This window comes from Ovis aries, chromosome 3 (genome assembly GCF_016772045.2).
Source record: "Ovis aries strain OAR_USU_Benz2616 breed Rambouillet chromosome 3, ARS-UI_Ramb_v3.0, whole genome shotgun sequence".
Classification (NCBI taxonomy): Eukaryota; Metazoa; Chordata; class Mammalia; order Artiodactyla; family Bovidae; genus Ovis; species Ovis aries.
Window position 1 is genome coordinate 114074836 of NC_056056.1, and position 19742 is coordinate 114094577.

The window sequence follows — 19742 nt, forward strand, 5'->3', positions numbered from 1 at the left end:
CGGTGCGTGACGGGCGAGGGGGCGGCCGCCTTTCCGGCCGCGCCCCGAGTCCCGGGACGACTATTCATATTTTTAAGACTAGAGAAAATATATAAAAGAACAAAACCCTGTTTAGAAGAGGTGCTTATGCATAAAAAATACCCTGAGAGTTATTTTACTTTGCTTCATTTTATGTTTTCTGGAGAAATGAAAGAATTAAAAAGTAGGTCGGGTAGTTCTGCATCAGTTAATCAGAAAGTGTCGCAAAAAGAGAAATAGGAGGTAAGAGATTGTTTTCCATTCTTCGAGCTGCTCAAGGCGGTGAAGACTTGTAATGTTCAGCAATATTATGCATTCTCCAGCTTTTTTCAGATTGAGGGAGCTTCCCATGTATAATGGCACATGTAACTCATTGTCTGGCATTTTTGCAGCCTGGTGAGAAGAAGAAAAACAGAGCTAGGAGTTTTCTACAGCTGAGGCCAAAACACCCCTTGAGGTCCTACAGCAGTGCTTGTTTCCAGCATCTGTAAAGCCTGTGTTTGCCAACCACTTTTTTCACCACTTCACCACTGGGTGTTTTACTGTTCTGCTGACTTGCAGCCCAATATACTTATTTAGTGACCATTAGGAAAAAGGCAACAAAATAGTAACTAATGAGCTGATTTTCTGTGGTTGTCAGTACAAGTAAATGTTTTTCCTGTAGTTGTATTTGGCATTCTTTATGATTTATAATTCACAGAATAAAATTCCAACTGCTAGGTCTTGGCTAAAAATCTCTATGATTTCATGGAGTACAAATTTCCTAAAATCTGTATGAAAAAAAAAAATCTACTCTGTTACTTTTTCCTGCAATCACCTTTTAAAAATATAATTTTATAACTTGTGTTTGTATTATTTGTTGTCTGGATCTTAAGGTAGCACCATCTTTTAATTCTATACTTTTAAAGATTTTAAGACGCAGTATATATCCATCAGTCAAATAACCTATGTTTTCAAAATATAATATGGTCTATATATAAATTAATATCATTTGCAGTCCTACAGTTCCTACTTTTACTATTAATTTATTTAATATCTTATATTTTATTATTATTACATTAGACCAAAATAACATTTTAAATTACACAGTATATTATATTCTTTTATACTTGTGAAATGAATTAATACTCATTATTTATATTTAAGTTCTTTTTCCTTTTATTTTTTACAGGCTGAAGAAAAGGCTCATTCAGAGGTAACAACCCAGCAGCATTTTTAGTTGACTATTTTCAATTACATTTAGGATGAAATGAATAGTTCTACCACCAGAGGGCTCTGTGATACAATCCATAGCTCCAACACTGCTGATCGAGGTGACCCAGCAATGATCAATAGTCTTGGATATTTCCTCTTAAAAGAAAGTGAAACTTAAGTTTTTAGAAGCAAACTCTCTTCTCACATTCTAGCTTAAGGTCTTAACTCAGCATCTATTAAGTTGTCTCTAGTAGTAATCACTTAAAAATCTTTGATGTCTGAATAAATATGTGGTCTCTTCCCCCACTGCTGAGACTAAGCACGTAGGATTGTGGCAAGTATTACGTTTGAGGCACTAGGCCTCCACAATGCAGTTTGCTCCCAGTACTTTTCTGCTTGTGATCACTTGATGTCTGGTGCAGTGTGTTCTTCTAATCACACACTTCGTTACAGTCACATGCAAACCAGATTGCAACCTGGAGAGAACATTCTTTTTCTTTCCCTTTGTTTGAAAGTTGTCCTTCCAAGGAGAGCAGAGGGACTTTAATGAGGCCTTTATTCACAATGTGCTAATGACTGTTTGATTGGTTTTACCCTGAGCAAAGAAAAATGCATTGGCAATAGCCTTTGCAAAGTAACGCTTCCCTCTGAAGTTTTATTTTATCTGTCTTCTAGAGTAAAGTTTGTACTATTTTACTTTACAATATTTACAGTAAATTTTTTTATTCTCTCTCTATATATTACAATAAAAATATTGAGAAAGTGTAAATTATGCCAATTTTATCTGTATAATTGCTAGACCAAAGAGTAAATACAATTTTGAAAAACCTAAAGTATTTATATATGGGGACATGGCAAAGCTTCCTACATTGATCGTAATTTATTTAGCTAAGGCATACAAGTACCACATCTATTTGCCATATTAGCAGTTATCCACCTCCACTTTAATTATTTATACCCATAGTGGATCATTTTCTTTAATGATTTATATTAGTTTCAGGTTTCTTGTATTCTTAATTTTAAAGGAAATATAATCATGTAATAGGGAATATTAATCTGAGAAGTGTTCTTTGGACTTTGTACTGTTTTAAGAAAATAGATGCCTCTTAGAGCTATTTGTGGTCATCATCATTTGAATGAACCCAAATTCTCTTTGGATCTGGGTGTGTCTTTTTTTTAAAGTATGGGAGTCAAATGGAATCACACCTGCTGAAATTATATTAATATCCCCGTCTCTATTCCCAGTTTAAAATTTCGTTCTTTTTTAGAATCTTTGAATATTGACCATCATTTCTTCTCTACAAAAATCTAATGAGTAGGAAAAATAAGCACTTAATGGACTGTATCAAGAATGCTGTTTCAAACTAAGATAGTGTTTTGAAAGTCCAACTACAACAATAGCAACTTGTTTTTGAAGAAATGAGAATCATCAGAGTAGAATGTTTGGCATCTAAGTAATTAAAATCCCTTGAGACCAAAAGTGTACTTGTAAACTTATTTTAGATTCTTGTAAACATTTTAACCTTACTTATCACTGTTTATATTTCATGGCATCATGAGACATGCAGATTAAACCCTGGAAAGTACTGAAACTTAAAAATACTCTCACCTTTTTTTGGTTTAATTTATTTGAGTATGCTGCTACTGCTGCCAAGTCGCTTCAGTCGTGTCCGACTCTGTGCGACCCCATGGACTGCAGCCTACTAGGCTCCTCCGTCCATGGGATTTTCCAGGCAAGAGTACTGGAGTGGGTTGCCATTGCCTTCTCCTGTAGCTGCATAGTGATACACCAATTCAACTTACTGCTATGAGGGTAAAACACCATTTAACGAGACATGAAGACAAAGCACAGACCCGGCTAAGGGGATGCACTCTGTGGACCACGGCACGGCCATGACCAGAGCAAGTGGGGGGACGGGGAGGGGAGATGGGTGGGTAGACTACAGCCTGAGTATGGAGTAAACCAAAAAAAGAAAACATTTTAGCATATTTTTGTTATTGGTTTATCTAGCCATTTACACAGTCTTACTGACTTTTCCCCTTTTTTCCAAACTGTGGATAATCTATAAAGCGATTCTGCTCGGAGCTCATAGTAGCTCACTGAATAAATGACATTGTAATAAATATTTGAGAAGGCTTCTCTAAGTGTTAGTAATGAAAACTTCAGCCAATAAAATTATTTTCAAGTATGGAATCATTAAATGTTGGATTGTAGCCAACTTTCAGTGACTGTAGGAATATTCTACAGCTTATTATTAGTAGTACTTATCAAAATATAGGAAATAAACATACAAAAATGGATAGAAAAAGAAAAAGACCCAGAAAATACACACGTGTATTTAACTTTAAAAAAGAAAAGCTTTTATTACCATAAATTTCCAGAGGTAGAAGGACCAGTAGACAGAGTGAACTGATTCTGGGTTCAAATAGCAATGGCAAATAAGCATTGAAGCAAATGGCAAACGAACAAAAAAGCATCCTTTAATGTGCCGATTCGAACTTCAGTTGTGAACGTAGGCACTTGCCTTTCTTCTTATAAGGGGCATTTAATTGTTACTCAGTAGCCAGCTTTCGCATTTCTTCCAGTTTTGGAAATTGGTGCTGATACAGTGGTATTTGAATGAACTGATTATAGTGTTTGCTTTTTTGGACTAAATTCCTTTTTTTAAATTTATTTCTTTTAAATCTATTACCCTATTGATTTGATTTTTTAAATTACATTCAGCAAATCCATAAACTACGGAGAGAGCTGGTTGCATCACAAGAAAAAGTTGCCACCCTCACATCTCAACTTTCAGCAAATGTAAGTCACTTTTAATTTTTTTTTGACATATTAAAACAGATGTTTAAATAGTAAATGGGATAATTTTAGTAACAGGCTCACAAACATTAGATGTCCAAATGACACAGACTTAAGTCTCTAAATCAGGGGACTGTGCACACTGAATCATAACATTTAAATCCAAGTTCATGAGGAATGAGAATGTGGTTAAAATGGCTTTTTGTCTCTTGTAAGGTTGGAACATTGGTAACATCTAGAAAGGTTATTTCTTTTCTTATTCTTATCATTCTTTTCTTATCATTCTTTTCTTATTCTTATCATTCCCCATGCATAAGACTTTCTTAAGCCACAGGCAGTGAGGGGTTGACAGTGATTGACCGTGGAAGATAAAAGATTCATGCACGCTGACTCCTTCAGCACAATTTATTGAACCATTAATGAAGCATCCAATTAATTCTCAAAAATTAGATTGGTCTGAATTTGGGTATCTTAGCTATGTTGTAAAGGAGCTATCATTCTCTCAAAAACCTTAGTAGCCTTCTCATAGTTTAAGGAGCCGAAGATAGCAAAAATGATGGTGGTAAAGACTACCAATGATATTAGCATTTACTGAAGATCTTTCAGTGTGCCAGGGAGCACTCAGAGTAGATGCAGACGTCCAGGAGGGCGTGCGGCATTGTGCCTGGTCCTGAGGAGGGGTGAGGAAGCGCCTGCTGTTTGGCCATGTGTCCTGACACCTTTGCTCAACATCAATCTGCTCACTCCCTCTGGGTGGCTTTGGGCCTGTTCACTGTCTTACCACGCTCTGCTCTGCCTTGAGGTTTTCCATCTCAACAAAGCCTGACATAGCAAAAGTGAGCAGGGGTGGGCCCGTTGTGCATGATGTCAATGAGAGAGAGTTTCCTTCCGCAGTGTGCAAGTTAGTTCCCTCACAAGGAGTTCCCTTTAGCACTGCATCTGAATGGATTTTATCTTTTTTTAACTTCGAGAGAAGTTTGCCTGCAACGAGGAAGGCTCAGTAACCGACCCTATGCCCCGGATAGTAAAGATACGAATGTCTTGAATGATGACTCAGAGTTTTATTTTCTTTCGTAAATGTCTCTTGCATGGACTTGTATACTTTGTTATTGGATCAATAAAGTACTGCTATCCATAATGAAATTTGGGCTTTTACAGAGTGATATATATACCATCTCCATTTAAAAAGTAATACAGTTGACCCTTGATCAACACAGGTTTGAACTGTGCAGGTCCACTTATGCATAAATATTTTAAACTCCTCACGTAAGTGGATTCACACATAAATTATCTGTATATAAATGGACCCACCTAGTTCAAATCCACGTTGTTCAGAGCTCAACCATACACCGTCCATGGTTGGCTGACCTCTTGAATATGTAATTCAAATGCAGAGGGCCAACTAAGATACATGAGCATTCATGGACTTTGGTCCTGAAACTAATCTCCCATGGGTACCAAGTGACAAATGTCCATGTATATTGTATTAAAAAAGAAAAACAAAAAATAAAATAAGCATGTATAAACCATTTAATAAAAAATTAAATAGAGCATTAAATTAAAGCATTAAAAATTTTTAATAAAAAAATTAAAAAGCATTTAATAAAAACAAAATATATTTGTTTTTCCCTCTGAGGCTCCCAGTTCCATTTGCGGTTATTGATTTCTTGTGTGTCCTTTCAACATTGTTCTTCTATATACTCATGAATACATATATATATATAGTACACATTTGCAGAGGCTTACACACACACACCCCCCGACGGAAGGAACCAAGTTCTAACATAGGAGGACGGTCCTGGAGAACAGCTCAGCACCACTGTTGCAAAAGGTAACAAACATTTTAAAAACATGTGAGACTTTGGCTACCTACCACTTCTCTCAAGTCATGCGTGCCGCACTGTGTTCATTGATTTGTTTTCATGACTATGGAGTATGTGTCCTCAGCTGGGAATTGATATGACCTTCACAGCATGAATATAGCTTCTTACAGTTAAAAAAAAAAAAAGTGTTCTTTTATGCCTAAAGCAGAGATATACAGAGAGGATATAAACAGGTATCCAGCATATCTGTGAAAATAAAATGGTCATGGAAGAAGGGGGCAATTAAGGAAAAAAAAAATCCATCTTGTCTCCCTAAGGGGCAATAAAGAAAAATAAAAGTAAGAAACACAAAATTAGAGAAAGTGGTGCCAAATACATAAATTTGTTTAAAAAGGGCTAGTCTTTGAAATGGAGAAGGAAATGGCAACCCACTCCCGTATTCTTGCCTGGAGAATCCCAGGGTCAGAGGAGCCTGTTGGGCTGCTGTCTGTGGGGTCGCACAGAGTCGGACACGACTGATGTGACTTAGCAGCAGTAGCAGCAGTCTTTGAAAAATTATCCAAACGTCTCCAGCCTTTCCTGTCCATGTCTGTGTTATCAGTAGTAGTATATTTTACACATGGGTGGGAGCTTAATCCTATTTCGTATGTTATTCTAGTTTTATGTCATAATACATTTTAGGAATATTCTCAAATCACCTCAGACCCACACAAAACCCCACACATAGAACCTTTATTTTGTTTAATAGTGAAAAAATAGGAAATAACGGAAATGTTTTAATAGGTCGATGGATAAACAACTTCTGATAAATACATACATACCATGGACAGTAGCTTTTAATACACACAGCAGCTTGGATGGATCTCAAGTGCATTAAGCTGAGTGAAAAAAGTCTGAGTTTTAAAGTCACATGCTATATAATTCCATTTATTCAACATTCTCGAATGACAAAATTGTATAGATTGCCAGGGTCTAGGAATGGTGGTCGCCTCTTTCCTGAGAGGTGGGAATAAAACTAGAGGGAGCTTGGTGGTGATGAAGGGTGGTTCTTTACATGTGTGCGTGCGCGTATGTGTACCAGAAATGACATTACACTATGATTAGATAAAACATAGCCATTGAGGCAAGCTGGGCAAAGGGGTACAGGAGTCCTTTCTATACTCTCCTTGAAACTTCTTGTGAATCTACAGTTATTTCAAGTTAAAAGATAAAACACCTAAAGATCTATCACAATTTTTAAAAGAGATGTCTAGGTTTTAATTTCTTGCACATTTCTATCTTATTTCACCATTTAGTGCCTTTTTTATTTGGTGGTAATAGGCATTGTTAAAGTTTTTCACCATCAGATAAAGGTATTGCTGAAACTGTCAGAAGATAAAAGTCAGGAGATTCAGGTAATGAAGATACACATTATCTTCCACTCTTTTACAAAACAGTTTATCAAAATTCACTTTAACTCTATTGCAGTAGTGAAGATCTTGTATAAGTGGATGAGTTCATCAATGTTTATAAAATAATTTTAATGCCAATCCTATTTTAAACATTTAATAGTTTCATAATTACTAAGGGTGGAGTCTTGTATATTTATGTCCCTTTGTATTTTTAAGGATATAGTCTCCTTTACACATTCAGAAATTTGAATTATTTATAAGGTACAAACTGTCCTGAACTCATTATCTTTAGCATCTAGTTTAAAATGTCACTTTAGATTCAGTGCACCATTATGAATCATCAAAGGATTTACTTGAGAAAACACTTGGTTTTTCCTCAGTTCTAGGAAATGCTGCATTTGAATTTCATTCAGAGTGTTCTTTACTTCATTACCTCTGAGTTAGCATCTGTTGATGCACGTAATATATATGCATACATTTTAATATACTTTTATAAAAATTAATTATAAGACTGAAAATAGTTTCTGTAGAATTGCTTCAATATAAGTTGAAAAATGTTTACATTTCCTATTTGGAGTTAGAGATCTGTCTTTTATTATTTTATTCAAACCACAAGTAAACTTTACTTTTTGGTTAAATGAGATCACTATAATGGCCATTTTTGTATAGAAGTCTAATAGCCATGATTTATAAATATAAGTTGCAATGTTTGGTTCTATAGAAAATATCATTAACTGTTATTATTTATTTAGTAGTCATTTTAAGATCTATTCAGTTTACTTAATATATGAATAATTCTGTCAGGACTTAAATGTTTTTCCTAAATTTGAGGTATTTTTTTTTTTTTTTGTAATTGGTGTATCAGATGTTTGGAACTGGCATTATTGTATTTATATGGAGTCTGCACAGCAATCTGTGTTTTAATATTTAAATTGGAAACATCTGCTTCTCTACAAAAATGTCTTTTTCCCCTTTGTTGAAAGAGACACTGGTAAGTCAGAAATACATTTGGCTATCTCATCTCCTTTATCTGGCAGAGTATAACCGACGTTCAGTGGAAGGTACACTGAGCCTACCCAGCAATTTGTGCAGGTCTCTGAGCAGAGCTGAGAAAGCCCTGGGAAGCCTCTCTTTGGACGTGTGTCCATTAGGTTGTCTGTAGGAAGGAGAGGAGCAATGTGGGCCAGCACTGTTGCCTGGCTTTCTTTGAACGAGTACCCACCATTGAACGGCAGCCCCACAGTCCACGGCCCCCGGGAACGAATGGTCATATCAGACAGACAGCCAGTTACCCCTGACCTCTCGCCCACAGCTGCTTAAAGCCAGGCCAGGTGGGATGCACTTATGTGTGTCTTAACGTATTTTCTTACAAATGTCAGCCCTTAGATAATCTGGAAATGGGCACGAAGGCTAGTTATTACTACTAGCTTTCAAAGATATTGCTGAATGAATGTGCAACCAAAGAAAGTGTTTTGTCTTTCAGCACATAAGTCATTTAACCAAATTTCTCAGGTTTTATTTTTGCTTAGGATTGTGCCCTATTTCTTTGCTCTATTTAATATTTTTAAATAAGCAGGCAGTTACTTTTGTTTGTCTGCATCTCGCTTAAGAAAAAATAGTTTGCACATAATTAACAATGACAAACACTGAAGGGATAATTATATATATTTATATTTATCTATATATATGAAATCTTTATGATGTTTCAGAGTCATGTATATAAAATACCTAGCTGCCTATCTATCTATCCCCATATACATATATGTAAAGAGTATTTTTTATTTTATTGATGGGATGTTGTTGAATTCTGAGTGAACAAATGCAATTGCCGGCATTTTTAACTATGATATTCCATCTTATTGTTTAGTACCACAATTCTTTACATGTGTATTCAGATTATGTTATGTGACTCCAAAACTAAAGACAGTACGTATTAAAAATTTATCCCTTAACTAATATTCAGTCTTGTTTATTTTATTTCCTTGACAGACTTTACCTATTTCCTTCCCACAAGCAGGGAATATTCATTAATCAGTTAGTTCAATTCAGTCACTCAGTCATGTCCGACGCTTTGCAACCCCATGGACTGCAGCACGCCAGGCTTCCCTGTCCATCACCAACTCCTGGAGATTGCTTAAACTCATGTCCATGGAGTCAATGATGCTATCCAACCATCTCATCCTCTGTCATCCCCTTCTCCTCCTGCCTTCAGTCCTTCCCAGCATTAAGGTCTTTTCTATGAGTCAGTTCTTCGCATCAGGTGGTCAAAATATTGGAGCTTCAGCTTCAGCACCAGTCCTTCCAATGAATATTCAGGACTGATTTCATTTACGATTGAAAGGTTTGATCTCCTTGCAGTCCAAGGGACTCTCAAGAGTCTACTCCGGCACCACAGTTCAAAAGCATCAATTCTTTGACAGTCAGCCTTCTTTATTGTCCAACTCTCCCATCCATACGTGTCTACTGGAGAAACCATAGCTTTTACTATACAGACCTTTGTTGGCAAAGTAATGTCTCTGCTTTTTATTATACTGCCTAAGTTGGTCATAGCTTTTCCTCCAAGGAGCAAGCGTCTTTTAATTTCATGGCTGCAGTCACCATCTGCAGTGATTTTGGAGCCCAAAAAATAAAGTCTCTCACATATCTATGTGCCCTTAATACACTAATGCAATTTTACTCTGACTTGAAAATTATGCAGCTTCTAAGGGAAAACTCAGAACCTGTAAACTATGATTAACAGTCCCCCTAAAAATCCACAGTTTTTTTAAAGTCATCATTTTATAAAGTTTTTCAGATAAGATATATTTTCCTATAGTTTAATCTGATCTTATATTCTCTTTTCGCTCCAATAAGGTGACAAAGATTATCACTGGTAGAAATTCCTTCCATTATTTACTTATTGTACTGCCTTTCTGTTAATCTAATTGGTAAGAAATTTAACCTTGTATTATATTCAAAGTAACAAAGCTATTGTGATAAATTAAGCCAAGGAGACATAACTTAAAGCAGCACTTCATAAACATACTTTTAACCTGCTTTTCATTGAGAACAAAATGACTCAAATGAAAATACTCTTTTGTAGCCAATTTTATGTTCTTATAAATTAATTAATTTATATTAATTATATAAATAATAAAGAGCAATGTTCTAAAGATTAAAACTTGGCATTCTAATGGTGAACATTTTATCTTTACTGACAACTACTACATATAAGCAATATATTGCTCAGATGGTAAAATGAACGAATTTTCTATAAAACGGCACATTCAAGGGCTCACAGTCCAACAGCTAAACCTTACAGTTATTTGAGAGGCTTGAAACTTTTAGATGTTATATAGAATCTTGCATTTCTTTTGGTGAATATTAACAAAGCTTTTCTATTTTAAAGGAAAGCAAGCAATTTTATCATTAGGATTTAATAACCCACTGTATCTTCATAGCAGAATTATTTTTAACAGTTTAAACTGGAATCAGCTCTAATGGTCACCATAGACAAATAAATTTTAAATCAGATATAGCAGTGCTTTACAGTACATTCTAACACCTGCTAACACACCACATGTATGAATCTGAAAACACGATGTTAAGCAAAAGAAAACCGACACCAAAAAAATCATGCCATGTGATTCCACTTGGAAAGTTTCAAAATAGGCCAAGCTAAAACATAGTCTTTAGGGATTCAGGTTCAGGTGGCCAAACTCTATAAAACAGAGGCAAGAACATAATTATCACATAAGTCACAGTAGTGGTTATCTTTGCAGAAGGCAGAAAGGACAGAGATGAAACAGGGACAAGGGAGGGTTTCCAGATCTTCAAATGTTCTGTTTCTTGACTTGGCTGCCAAGTGCACGAATGTTCACTGTGATAAACCTGTGGGCTGTACGTGTTCATTTTTTTCACTTTTAGCATAGTGTGAAGGTTAAGTACAAGAGAAAGTGGAGCACAACCTTATGCCAATTTCTGAGGGTAATGAGTCTGACGTAATGACTTTCCTTGTCATTGGAAACATTTTGAAGTATAAGATACTGTTCTTAAAAAAAAAAAAAAAGATCATGTATCCAAATAAACCTGCTAACAAACCTTGGAGTACCGCTCTCAAGGTTGTGTGTATGTGTGTGTTTGAAAGAGAGAGAAAAGAGGAGAGAGGGAGAAGAGAGTGGGAAAAGAATAGATGGGAGATTTGGGGTTATTTTTCAAATTTCTTATTAAGTGTAGTTGATTTACAGTGTCGTGCCGATCTCTGCTGTACAGCAAAGTGACTCAGTTTTACATATGTGACATCCTTTTTTATATATTTTTCCATTATGGTTTATTAAAGGATATTGAATGGTGTTCCATCTTCTGTGCAGTAGGACCTCATTGTTTATCCACCTATATATGATTTACATCTGCTAATTCCTCACTCCCAGTTCTTCCCTCCTCCCACCCCCTCACCTTGGCAACATGTGTGTTCTCTATGTCTGTGAGTCTGTTTCTGGTTTGTAGATATATGGAAAGAGAATAGAATTGTATGCATGGACTGAAGATTAATTGCATTTTCTACAAATTATTTTTCTATATATTACAGTGTCTGAAAAAGAAAGGCATCCCAGGATAGACTCAGAGCTAGGAACAAAGATACTTTTGTATTAATATCATCCTGTTAATGGAAAGAACTTGTACATTCTAGCTGTTACCAATAAGGGAATAAATTTCTGGCTGTTACTCATAATGAAATAAACTTCTGGTGCCCTAACTCTTAGAACTCCTGTGACCCATTTGAAAATAGGTACCTCAGCCTTTCAGTTCTGGTAGGGTTACAAAGTGATTTACTTTAATTGCACCCTCTCACTCCTCTCTCTTTTACCTCTCATTTACTAAATTTAGTTTATTATAGGTGGAAGTTGTAAAATATTCTATACTTGAATCTCTTATGGGTGCAATAAAACTTGATCACATTGAGACAACATATCTGTGGTTCTACATTAAGCTACAGTGAGAGGCTGAAGTGTGTCTTCATGCTTAGTATTCTGCAGTTCAAGCCGTTGCATAATGGTGTGTCAGTAGAAACTCGCCTGTTTTAGAGCTGTAATAGGATTGTCAAACATCTCTTAATCGTAAGAGTTATGGTTATGCACTGTACTGTGTATAATTCTCTGAGATTTAAAAGAAAACCCCAGAGCCACAAAAACTTAAATAAAATATGACCGAGTATTATCTCTCACTGGCCTACCTACACTTCCTTAGTGGGAGGGAATAAAGTAAAAATAAAAGCCCTTTTTATTGAAGAGAGTTTGGAGGGAGAAGACAACTCTTTTCGATTGAATTCTCTGTAAGTAGGAAAAAAGGAAAGATAATGTTAGAGCTGTCAGCAGATGTCTGACACTTGGAGAAAGCACCATTTCAACAGAGGAGCTAACAGTATCTTCAAAGGTCATCCTGCAGGTATAAAATGTGAGGAACATTCTTCCATTGACTATTGCAGTGAGTTCCTCTTGGGCTTTGAGTCTAAAAACTTGGCAACTCAGAACTTTCTGGCGGGTGTCAAATCCTCTATGATATGCAAGTTAGAAGGTGTTATTATTTGCAAAATATCATTCCCTTTCAACTCACATTACATGTCGGGACTGAAACGCTGATTTTTAAGCTGAAGTTTGGAAATAATAGATGAAGATTTGTGTTAAAGGCAAGTCAGCACTGAAAGCCAGCTATGATAGTCATAGTACTTAAAGAATAAGAGTACCTGAAATTAAGCACTTTGGTAAGGTGAGGGGTTTTCATCCATCCACATAAGGTTCTGACATTTAAGATATGTTCCTTTCATTTTGTTCACAGGCTCATCTCGTAGCAGCTTTTGAAAAGAGTTTAGGGAATATGACCGGCCGACTGCAGAGCCTAACCATGACAGCGGAACAGAAGGTATGCTCAGGAATTGCCACTGGGACTTGCAATAAGGCAGCAAGTTGCATAGATGTGTAAATAACACCTGAGATGCAGCTCCTTAGAAATAATACTGAAAGGATCCATCCTAAGGTATATTGGGACTATGACAAGAGGATGCCTTTTCTTTTCAGATTTTAATTTAAAGACTTATGATTCAGATTAACCTATATTTGAGTGTGCTGCACACGCACACAAACATACACACACTCTCATATTCTTTCAAGGCAGTCTATTGTTTTCCTTCTGACAGGAGCTATTGAAAGAATATCTAATGTTAAGAAACAAGAGATGAGTTACAATATTCTAGGAATAATTGTTAACGCTGTTGACAGGAATTGTACACTGACAATTATTTTCCCAAATTCATGGTCTATATTGTAGACCATATTGTGGTCTGAGATACTCATGAAAAAGGCCTAAAATGGAGCTTAGGGCCTTTTTAAAGTAAGGAGCCTTAGGTTCCAGTATCCATGGGACAAGACACAGTCCTGTGTAATTGGGGAGTAACAAGGATGTGTTGGCATCTGGGGATGCTGTTTTTGAAGTAAAGCTAAGTTACAGCAAAAGCTTTAAAATAAACTTAAGGATTTTACAGATTGGGAGGAGGAGTACTTAAAAGAAAGAGAAGTTGGTTCACAAAGGCAGAAATATCAAAAAGGTCTACATTAGATAGACACAATCTGGACACTTTCCGTATGATCACCAGTAACTTACCTCTGGTCATGAATTTGGTGGCCCTAATCTGAATTCTTGGATGAGTGTCTAAAAAGTCTCTAAAATTGTGTAGAAATAATTTAAAAAATCACATATGTGTAAAATATGAGCAGATGTCCGTGGTTTTCCTCTAATTTTCAAAGAAATCCATAACCCTAAGTTTGGGATAATTTCATAATCAGTACCTGTATCTTTCCATGAGGATGGCTTCAGTTTTGGCTTCAGTTCTAGAAAGTATGGTTTGGCTTTAAAGAACTAGCATGTGTTACTGAGTTTTGTCAGTTTACCACGTTTTTTTAAAGTTTAGAAAAGGTGAACAGTTCAGTTAAACCGAAAGAGAAAATCAAATATGCCTATAGATGCCTGGTATGAATATAAAACCATATTCTGCTTGCCCTTATCTTTCATTCTCCTATTCAATAATCTATCCTGCCCATGAAAGAGAACATCCTCTATCCCTGTCAAGTCTATTCAAAAAGAGAAGATAACAAACCGCTTCAACCATAAATATAAATTTTATCTTAATCTTTTAGGAGGATACATATTTCCCATTCCACTAAATAATATAAGGACTCAGCAAACAGGATTACAAGGCCTTTTTGAGGGCAGCTTAGTGGTAACAATTATAAATATTAGAGTCCAGTAGCCTTGTTTAAATCTCGGTGAGGTCTGCCAAGAGCTGTAGAGCCTTTCCTAATTCTCAACTTCATAATTTTGAAAGCAGGTTTTATAATACCTACCTCATTAAATCATTATGAGGAATAAGGGAGATATGATTATGTATCACAGGCAGTGAATAATCAACAAATGTTACCTTTCTTGATATTTTTCTTCTTTCTTCCATTAAAAAAATGTAAGGTAAACCAAATGCATCGCTGGCTATGTGCCAGGCATGTTACTAGAAATCATGGATAATATTTAAGTGTCAGTATCTTTAAGAAGTCAAAATTGATATATTTTGCCTCTGCATATTTCCTTCAGCTCTGTTATATTTATAGGCAAAATTTCTCATGGAAATCAGAAGTATATACATGTATATTACTTTATAATGCCTATGATAAATTTCTAAATATTTTGCAATATATCTCTATACTACAAAGAACTATAGAATTGTCTTCATATTATCCTTGAAGTAATATTGCCAAAATTGTAAAGCTTTCTTAGAATAGATCATAATGTCTGCAATTGCCCCTGACATTTTTTAACTGAAAATGGAATGATTGCTCTTTTAATTGAAAGCTATATACCCACAAAGCAATGTTCATTTTATTAACATTGGGTTTTTTAACATTAGCGTTATACTTTGTTAACAAAGTTTACTTTATTAATCTGGGATTTATAACTAGCTTTTTTTCCAAGGTGATTTTAAGAATCTTATAAAATTTATTGGCTTATGATATAGCACAATTCAATGAGACAGAATCTATTGAAAACCAGTAGAGGAATGTATGTAACAAGGTGCTTGAGCCTAGGTAATTACTGCCCCAAAGTAATGATTTACTGAATTGAATTGATCTCAAAGAAGCTAAGGCACAAAGGGAGATTTCTTAGAATGTGTAGTTTTCATTTTCTGACCAGGAGAGCATAATTTAGATTGAAGAGACACACTTACAGACACTGAATTCAAGGACAAATTTATTGTAAAGTTTCTTAAATTGAGGTCATGAAATAACGAAAGACAAAACTACTGTTCAAATAGGCATTTCTATAAAAGCTGAGGGCATAACATTTAGTCATATTTCAGTAAAGCCATTTCTTTAGGGAGCTGAGATAAAAGGGCATATTACTCTCTGGTGACCCAACAATCCTGAGGAAAAAAGAACAGATAATATAGAGCAGAAGTTTTGACACTCTCTTCTAGAATTTCAAGGTTCCTTTGTCCATTTAGTCATTCACCAAATTTATGTTGAACTTCTATTGTGTATGAGATACTATTTTAGCTCCTGAGAATTCAGCAGTGAAATACAAACACACATACACACACACACACTTACATCCTAGTTAATAAGTGGTTATAATGTAAAATAGAGTTCAAATTCTAGTACATGATAGATTATGATAAAAATATAATTTCAACATGCATGATTTCAGATGAAGATAAGCACCACTGAAAAAATTTAAAGCTGAGAATCAGTATGCTGAACTGAGAAGCAAGGTGGAATGTTAACACATGAAGAGCTAAAAGCCAAGATGGTCACCTGTGCTTTGTTACCTAATTAACAAATGGATGGACTACACTAACACTCAAATCCAAGACTCCTGCTTCAGGAGGATTTTTAATAATCATATGGGATTAATATCCTGAATACTGTATCAAAATTTTAATTAGAAATAGCTCCCTTGAATAGTGTTCTAAGTTTCCTCCTTGTTTCCAAATGCCAAGTCACACTGATTCTCTTGCCAAATGTATGTGCCAAAACACTGCTTTTATATATGTGTAGCCTGGCTAAAAAAAGGGAAAGCCCATGTATGAATAACTCGGGAGGCAGAAAATAATGAGGTACACTTAGAAATCTAACAGGATGATGCCCTGACTGTTTTCACAGAGAACCATTGCAATTTCATACTAGTTTGTTTAGTTTATAAGTAAATATTATGTATTTACTTATATTTTTATTTTTTTATTGAAGTGTAGTTGATTTACAATCTCTGATTATTTCAGGTGTAGAGCAAAGTGATTCAGTTATATATAGTCATATAATAAGTTACATCTTTTCTTTTCTAAATTCTTTTCCCTTGTAGGTCACTACAAAATATTGAGTATAGCTCCCTGTGCTATATATAGGCCCTAATTGATCATTTGTTTTATATAGGTAGTGTGTATATGTTAATCCCAAACTCCTGTTTTTTCCCCCACCGCTTTCACCTCTAGTAACCATAAGTATGTTTTCCATGTCTGTCGACCTAGTCACACTAGTTTTATAAATGAAGTGGCACACAGAGGACACATGTCAGGCTCTGGGTGGATGAAAAAAAAATCAGGTAAGATGAAGGATGTAAGTCAGAGAGGAAGGAGCACCATGGGCGAGAAGAGCAAGGAGGGAAATGAAGGGGAAAGGGAAGGGAGTGTGTAGGGAAATGTGGAACCAAGGCCTGAAAGATATCTAAGGAATTTGGTCTTTGGAAACAAGGAGCCATTCAAAGGTTTTCGACACCAAACTAACAGGATAAAAGATGGTTAATGCAGGTAAAACTCTTAACTACCTTTCCCAGTAGTTTCACAGCATTTCCAGTAGTTACCAAAAGATCAAGCTTCCTGGATCGTTCAGTGGGTGAAGAATGCACCTACAATTGAGGAGACGCAGGTTCAAACACTGGGTTGGGAAGAGCCCCTGAGGAGGAGATGGCCACCCACTCCAGCATTCTTGCCTGAAATATCCCATGGACAGAGGAGCCTGGCAGGTTGCAGTCCAAAGGATTGCAAAAGTGTCAGACACGACTGAACACAAGACAAGATTCACATGTTACAGAAGAGTAAGTCTATAAATAGGAGTGGAGGTCCCAGGTGGCGCTAGTGGTAAAAAAAAACCTGCCTGCCAATGCAGGAGACGTAAGAAATGAGGGTTCGATCCCTGGGTTGGGAAGATTCCCTGAAAAAGGGAATGGCAACTCACTCCAATCTTCGTGCCTGGAGAATCCCATGGACAGAAGAGCCTGGTGGGCTATAGTCCCTGGGGTCACAAAGAGTCGGACATGACTGAAGCAACTTTGAATGCATGCATGCTTTCTACTTAATTACTAAGTAGAAATAATTAAGATAATTGTCAATAATGTTTGCCTGTACAGTAATATTATTGCCGGGGTCCAGCCCCGGTGGATCCAGGGAATTCGAAGGTGGGGACGGCGTCGACGTTTTTGGAAAAACACATATTTAATCATAGATATAGAGAGATTAGAAATGGATAGTGTAGTAGGAAGATTAGTGGAGAAAAAGAGGCTGAATAACTTGGATTACGTGGAATAGCATCCATGCTCCAGATGGGAATTCAGCCAGAAAAACGGGAGCAAGAAAGAAGTGACATGGGGAAATCAGTCTTTCCAGAAACTGATCCATTTTCTTTATTTTTAGGTTTGCTTATATAAAAACCTTTTGTTACACATAGGGATGAATACAGAGTCACAGGGGTGTCAGCAGTCCTGACCTTTATCAAAATAAGGTGCTTCACATAAATGTATAAAAAAAGGTACATCATCTTCTGGCCATGAGTGAGACCTGCTGACATTTTATGATCCTTTCTTTCTGATAACCAAAAACTTATTTCTTCCAAGGGTGTTTTTCTTAAACCAGGCACCACCGTCCAAATAAAGTTTCATTCCTATAGGGTGAGGGTGTAGTGAGTTACAATCAAGAAAGGAATTTATTTAACCCAAGGTTAACATGATTAATCTTAAAGGTTAATACTTATTTCTCCTATATGCTTAAAGGTTAATGCTTATTTCTCTTATATGTTAGTTATATTCATTATAAGGGCAGGGAGCATGGAGATTTAGCAGCAAACATCAGCCCAACAAATGAAAATCCTTTCACCAATGCTCCCCTTAAGATCTATTTAGTCTTAAGATAGTGATAAAGTTATATTTTTACATAACAAGGACACAGTGATTTATAACAAAGCACAGTGATCTATTACAAAAGAGAAAATCCATTAACTCAAAAAGTCTAGTATTGCTAACCTTAAAAACTACTGTATTTCCTTTTCTATAGTCCAAATACATTGGTTAATATATTCCCAGGTGCCTAAGGATATGGAGGCCTGGTGGCAATCATTGACTCCACAAGAAGAAAAAGCCCTACCCTAATTAAGACTCTCAAAATACTCCAAAACTCTCTGTGCTGTTTATGGTTAAGAGGTAGTAAACAATCATGTGGCAGGAGTATGGATAATCCTGTCACACAAGCTAGTCTGTCAGCAGAGAGGTTTGACCTGAGACATCCTTGTCCCACCCAGAGCAGGGAATTAGCAGCAATTATTGACACAACAAATGAAAAACCCTTCACCAATATAATTCCTAACCAACCCACTATACTAATAATTTCTAACTCCCCAAAAGAATTTGCCTTTAGTAAGTCTAAAACATCTCGTGCCTCTCAGATTGGGAGGCTGTAAACAATCACATGTGGCCGGACGAACCTATACAGGCGGGCTAGATAACCTTCAGAGCAGTCCGTAAGCTGAAACACTCTTGTCACGCCCAGGAATTTTTATTGCCTTGGAGCTGCGCGTTTACTCCTTCTCCGAGAGAAACGGTTATGGGGGAGAGCCCCCGTAAAGTCAGAGGTGTAGGTGAGAGCATAAAACAGACTCTGGTTTTGGGGTTAGATGCTCGGGAACGGGGGGTTTCCTGAGGCTTGATCACGCCTTTGCATATGCCAAGCCTCCTTCCTCGTGACCTTTGCCATGGGCGGAGCTCCTAAAGCTGGCCCCCAGCATATTATTTCTCGGTATTGCCTGATACCGACTGCTCAACAAATTGTAATAGTGACATAGTTTGATCAAGAATTTTACCTGGATTTCAGGTCCTTGTCCCTTGACTAGTCCTTTTCTACCAAGATTGTTTAAAAGAATTAAGATCTAATGCCCTGAAGCCTTGTGATGAAGCAGTATCTTTTCACTGCATCTAGAGTGGTACTAACAACGTACCAGCCTTGTCAGAATTGAAAAAAAAAATGTCACTCAAATTATTATTCAGGATTTTATTTTCTTATGCTACAATAAAGGTCATCAAAATGGTAAGAATTCTGCAAATCTATATGAAATTTTTATACAGCTACTGCTGTTTTGCTGTCCTTGAAAATTTACTAAGGCTGTGTACTCACAAATCACTTCTTTATATCTAGTGCCGGAGCTGATTAGAACATATATTAAGGTGTGGTAGGTT

At 36.2% G+C, this 19742-nt stretch overlaps 1 protein-coding gene across 15 annotated transcripts in view; it reads left to right on the forward strand.

Moving 5' to 3' along the window:
- The window catches only part of NAV3 (neuron navigator 3), an 892975-nt gene that overhangs the window by 816162 nt on the left and 57071 nt on the right, over positions 1–19742 (forward strand). For all 15 annotated transcript variants that reach the window (XM_060412470.1, XM_060412471.1, XM_004006210.5 and 12 more), the window contains 3 exons: positions 1190–1213; positions 3938–4015; positions 13041–13124. In XM_060412470.1, coding sequence (XP_060268453.1) covers positions 1190–1213; positions 3938–4015; positions 13041–13124 — 186 coding nt within the window. The remainder of the gene's footprint in view (positions 1–1189; positions 1214–3937; positions 4016–13040; positions 13125–19742) is intronic.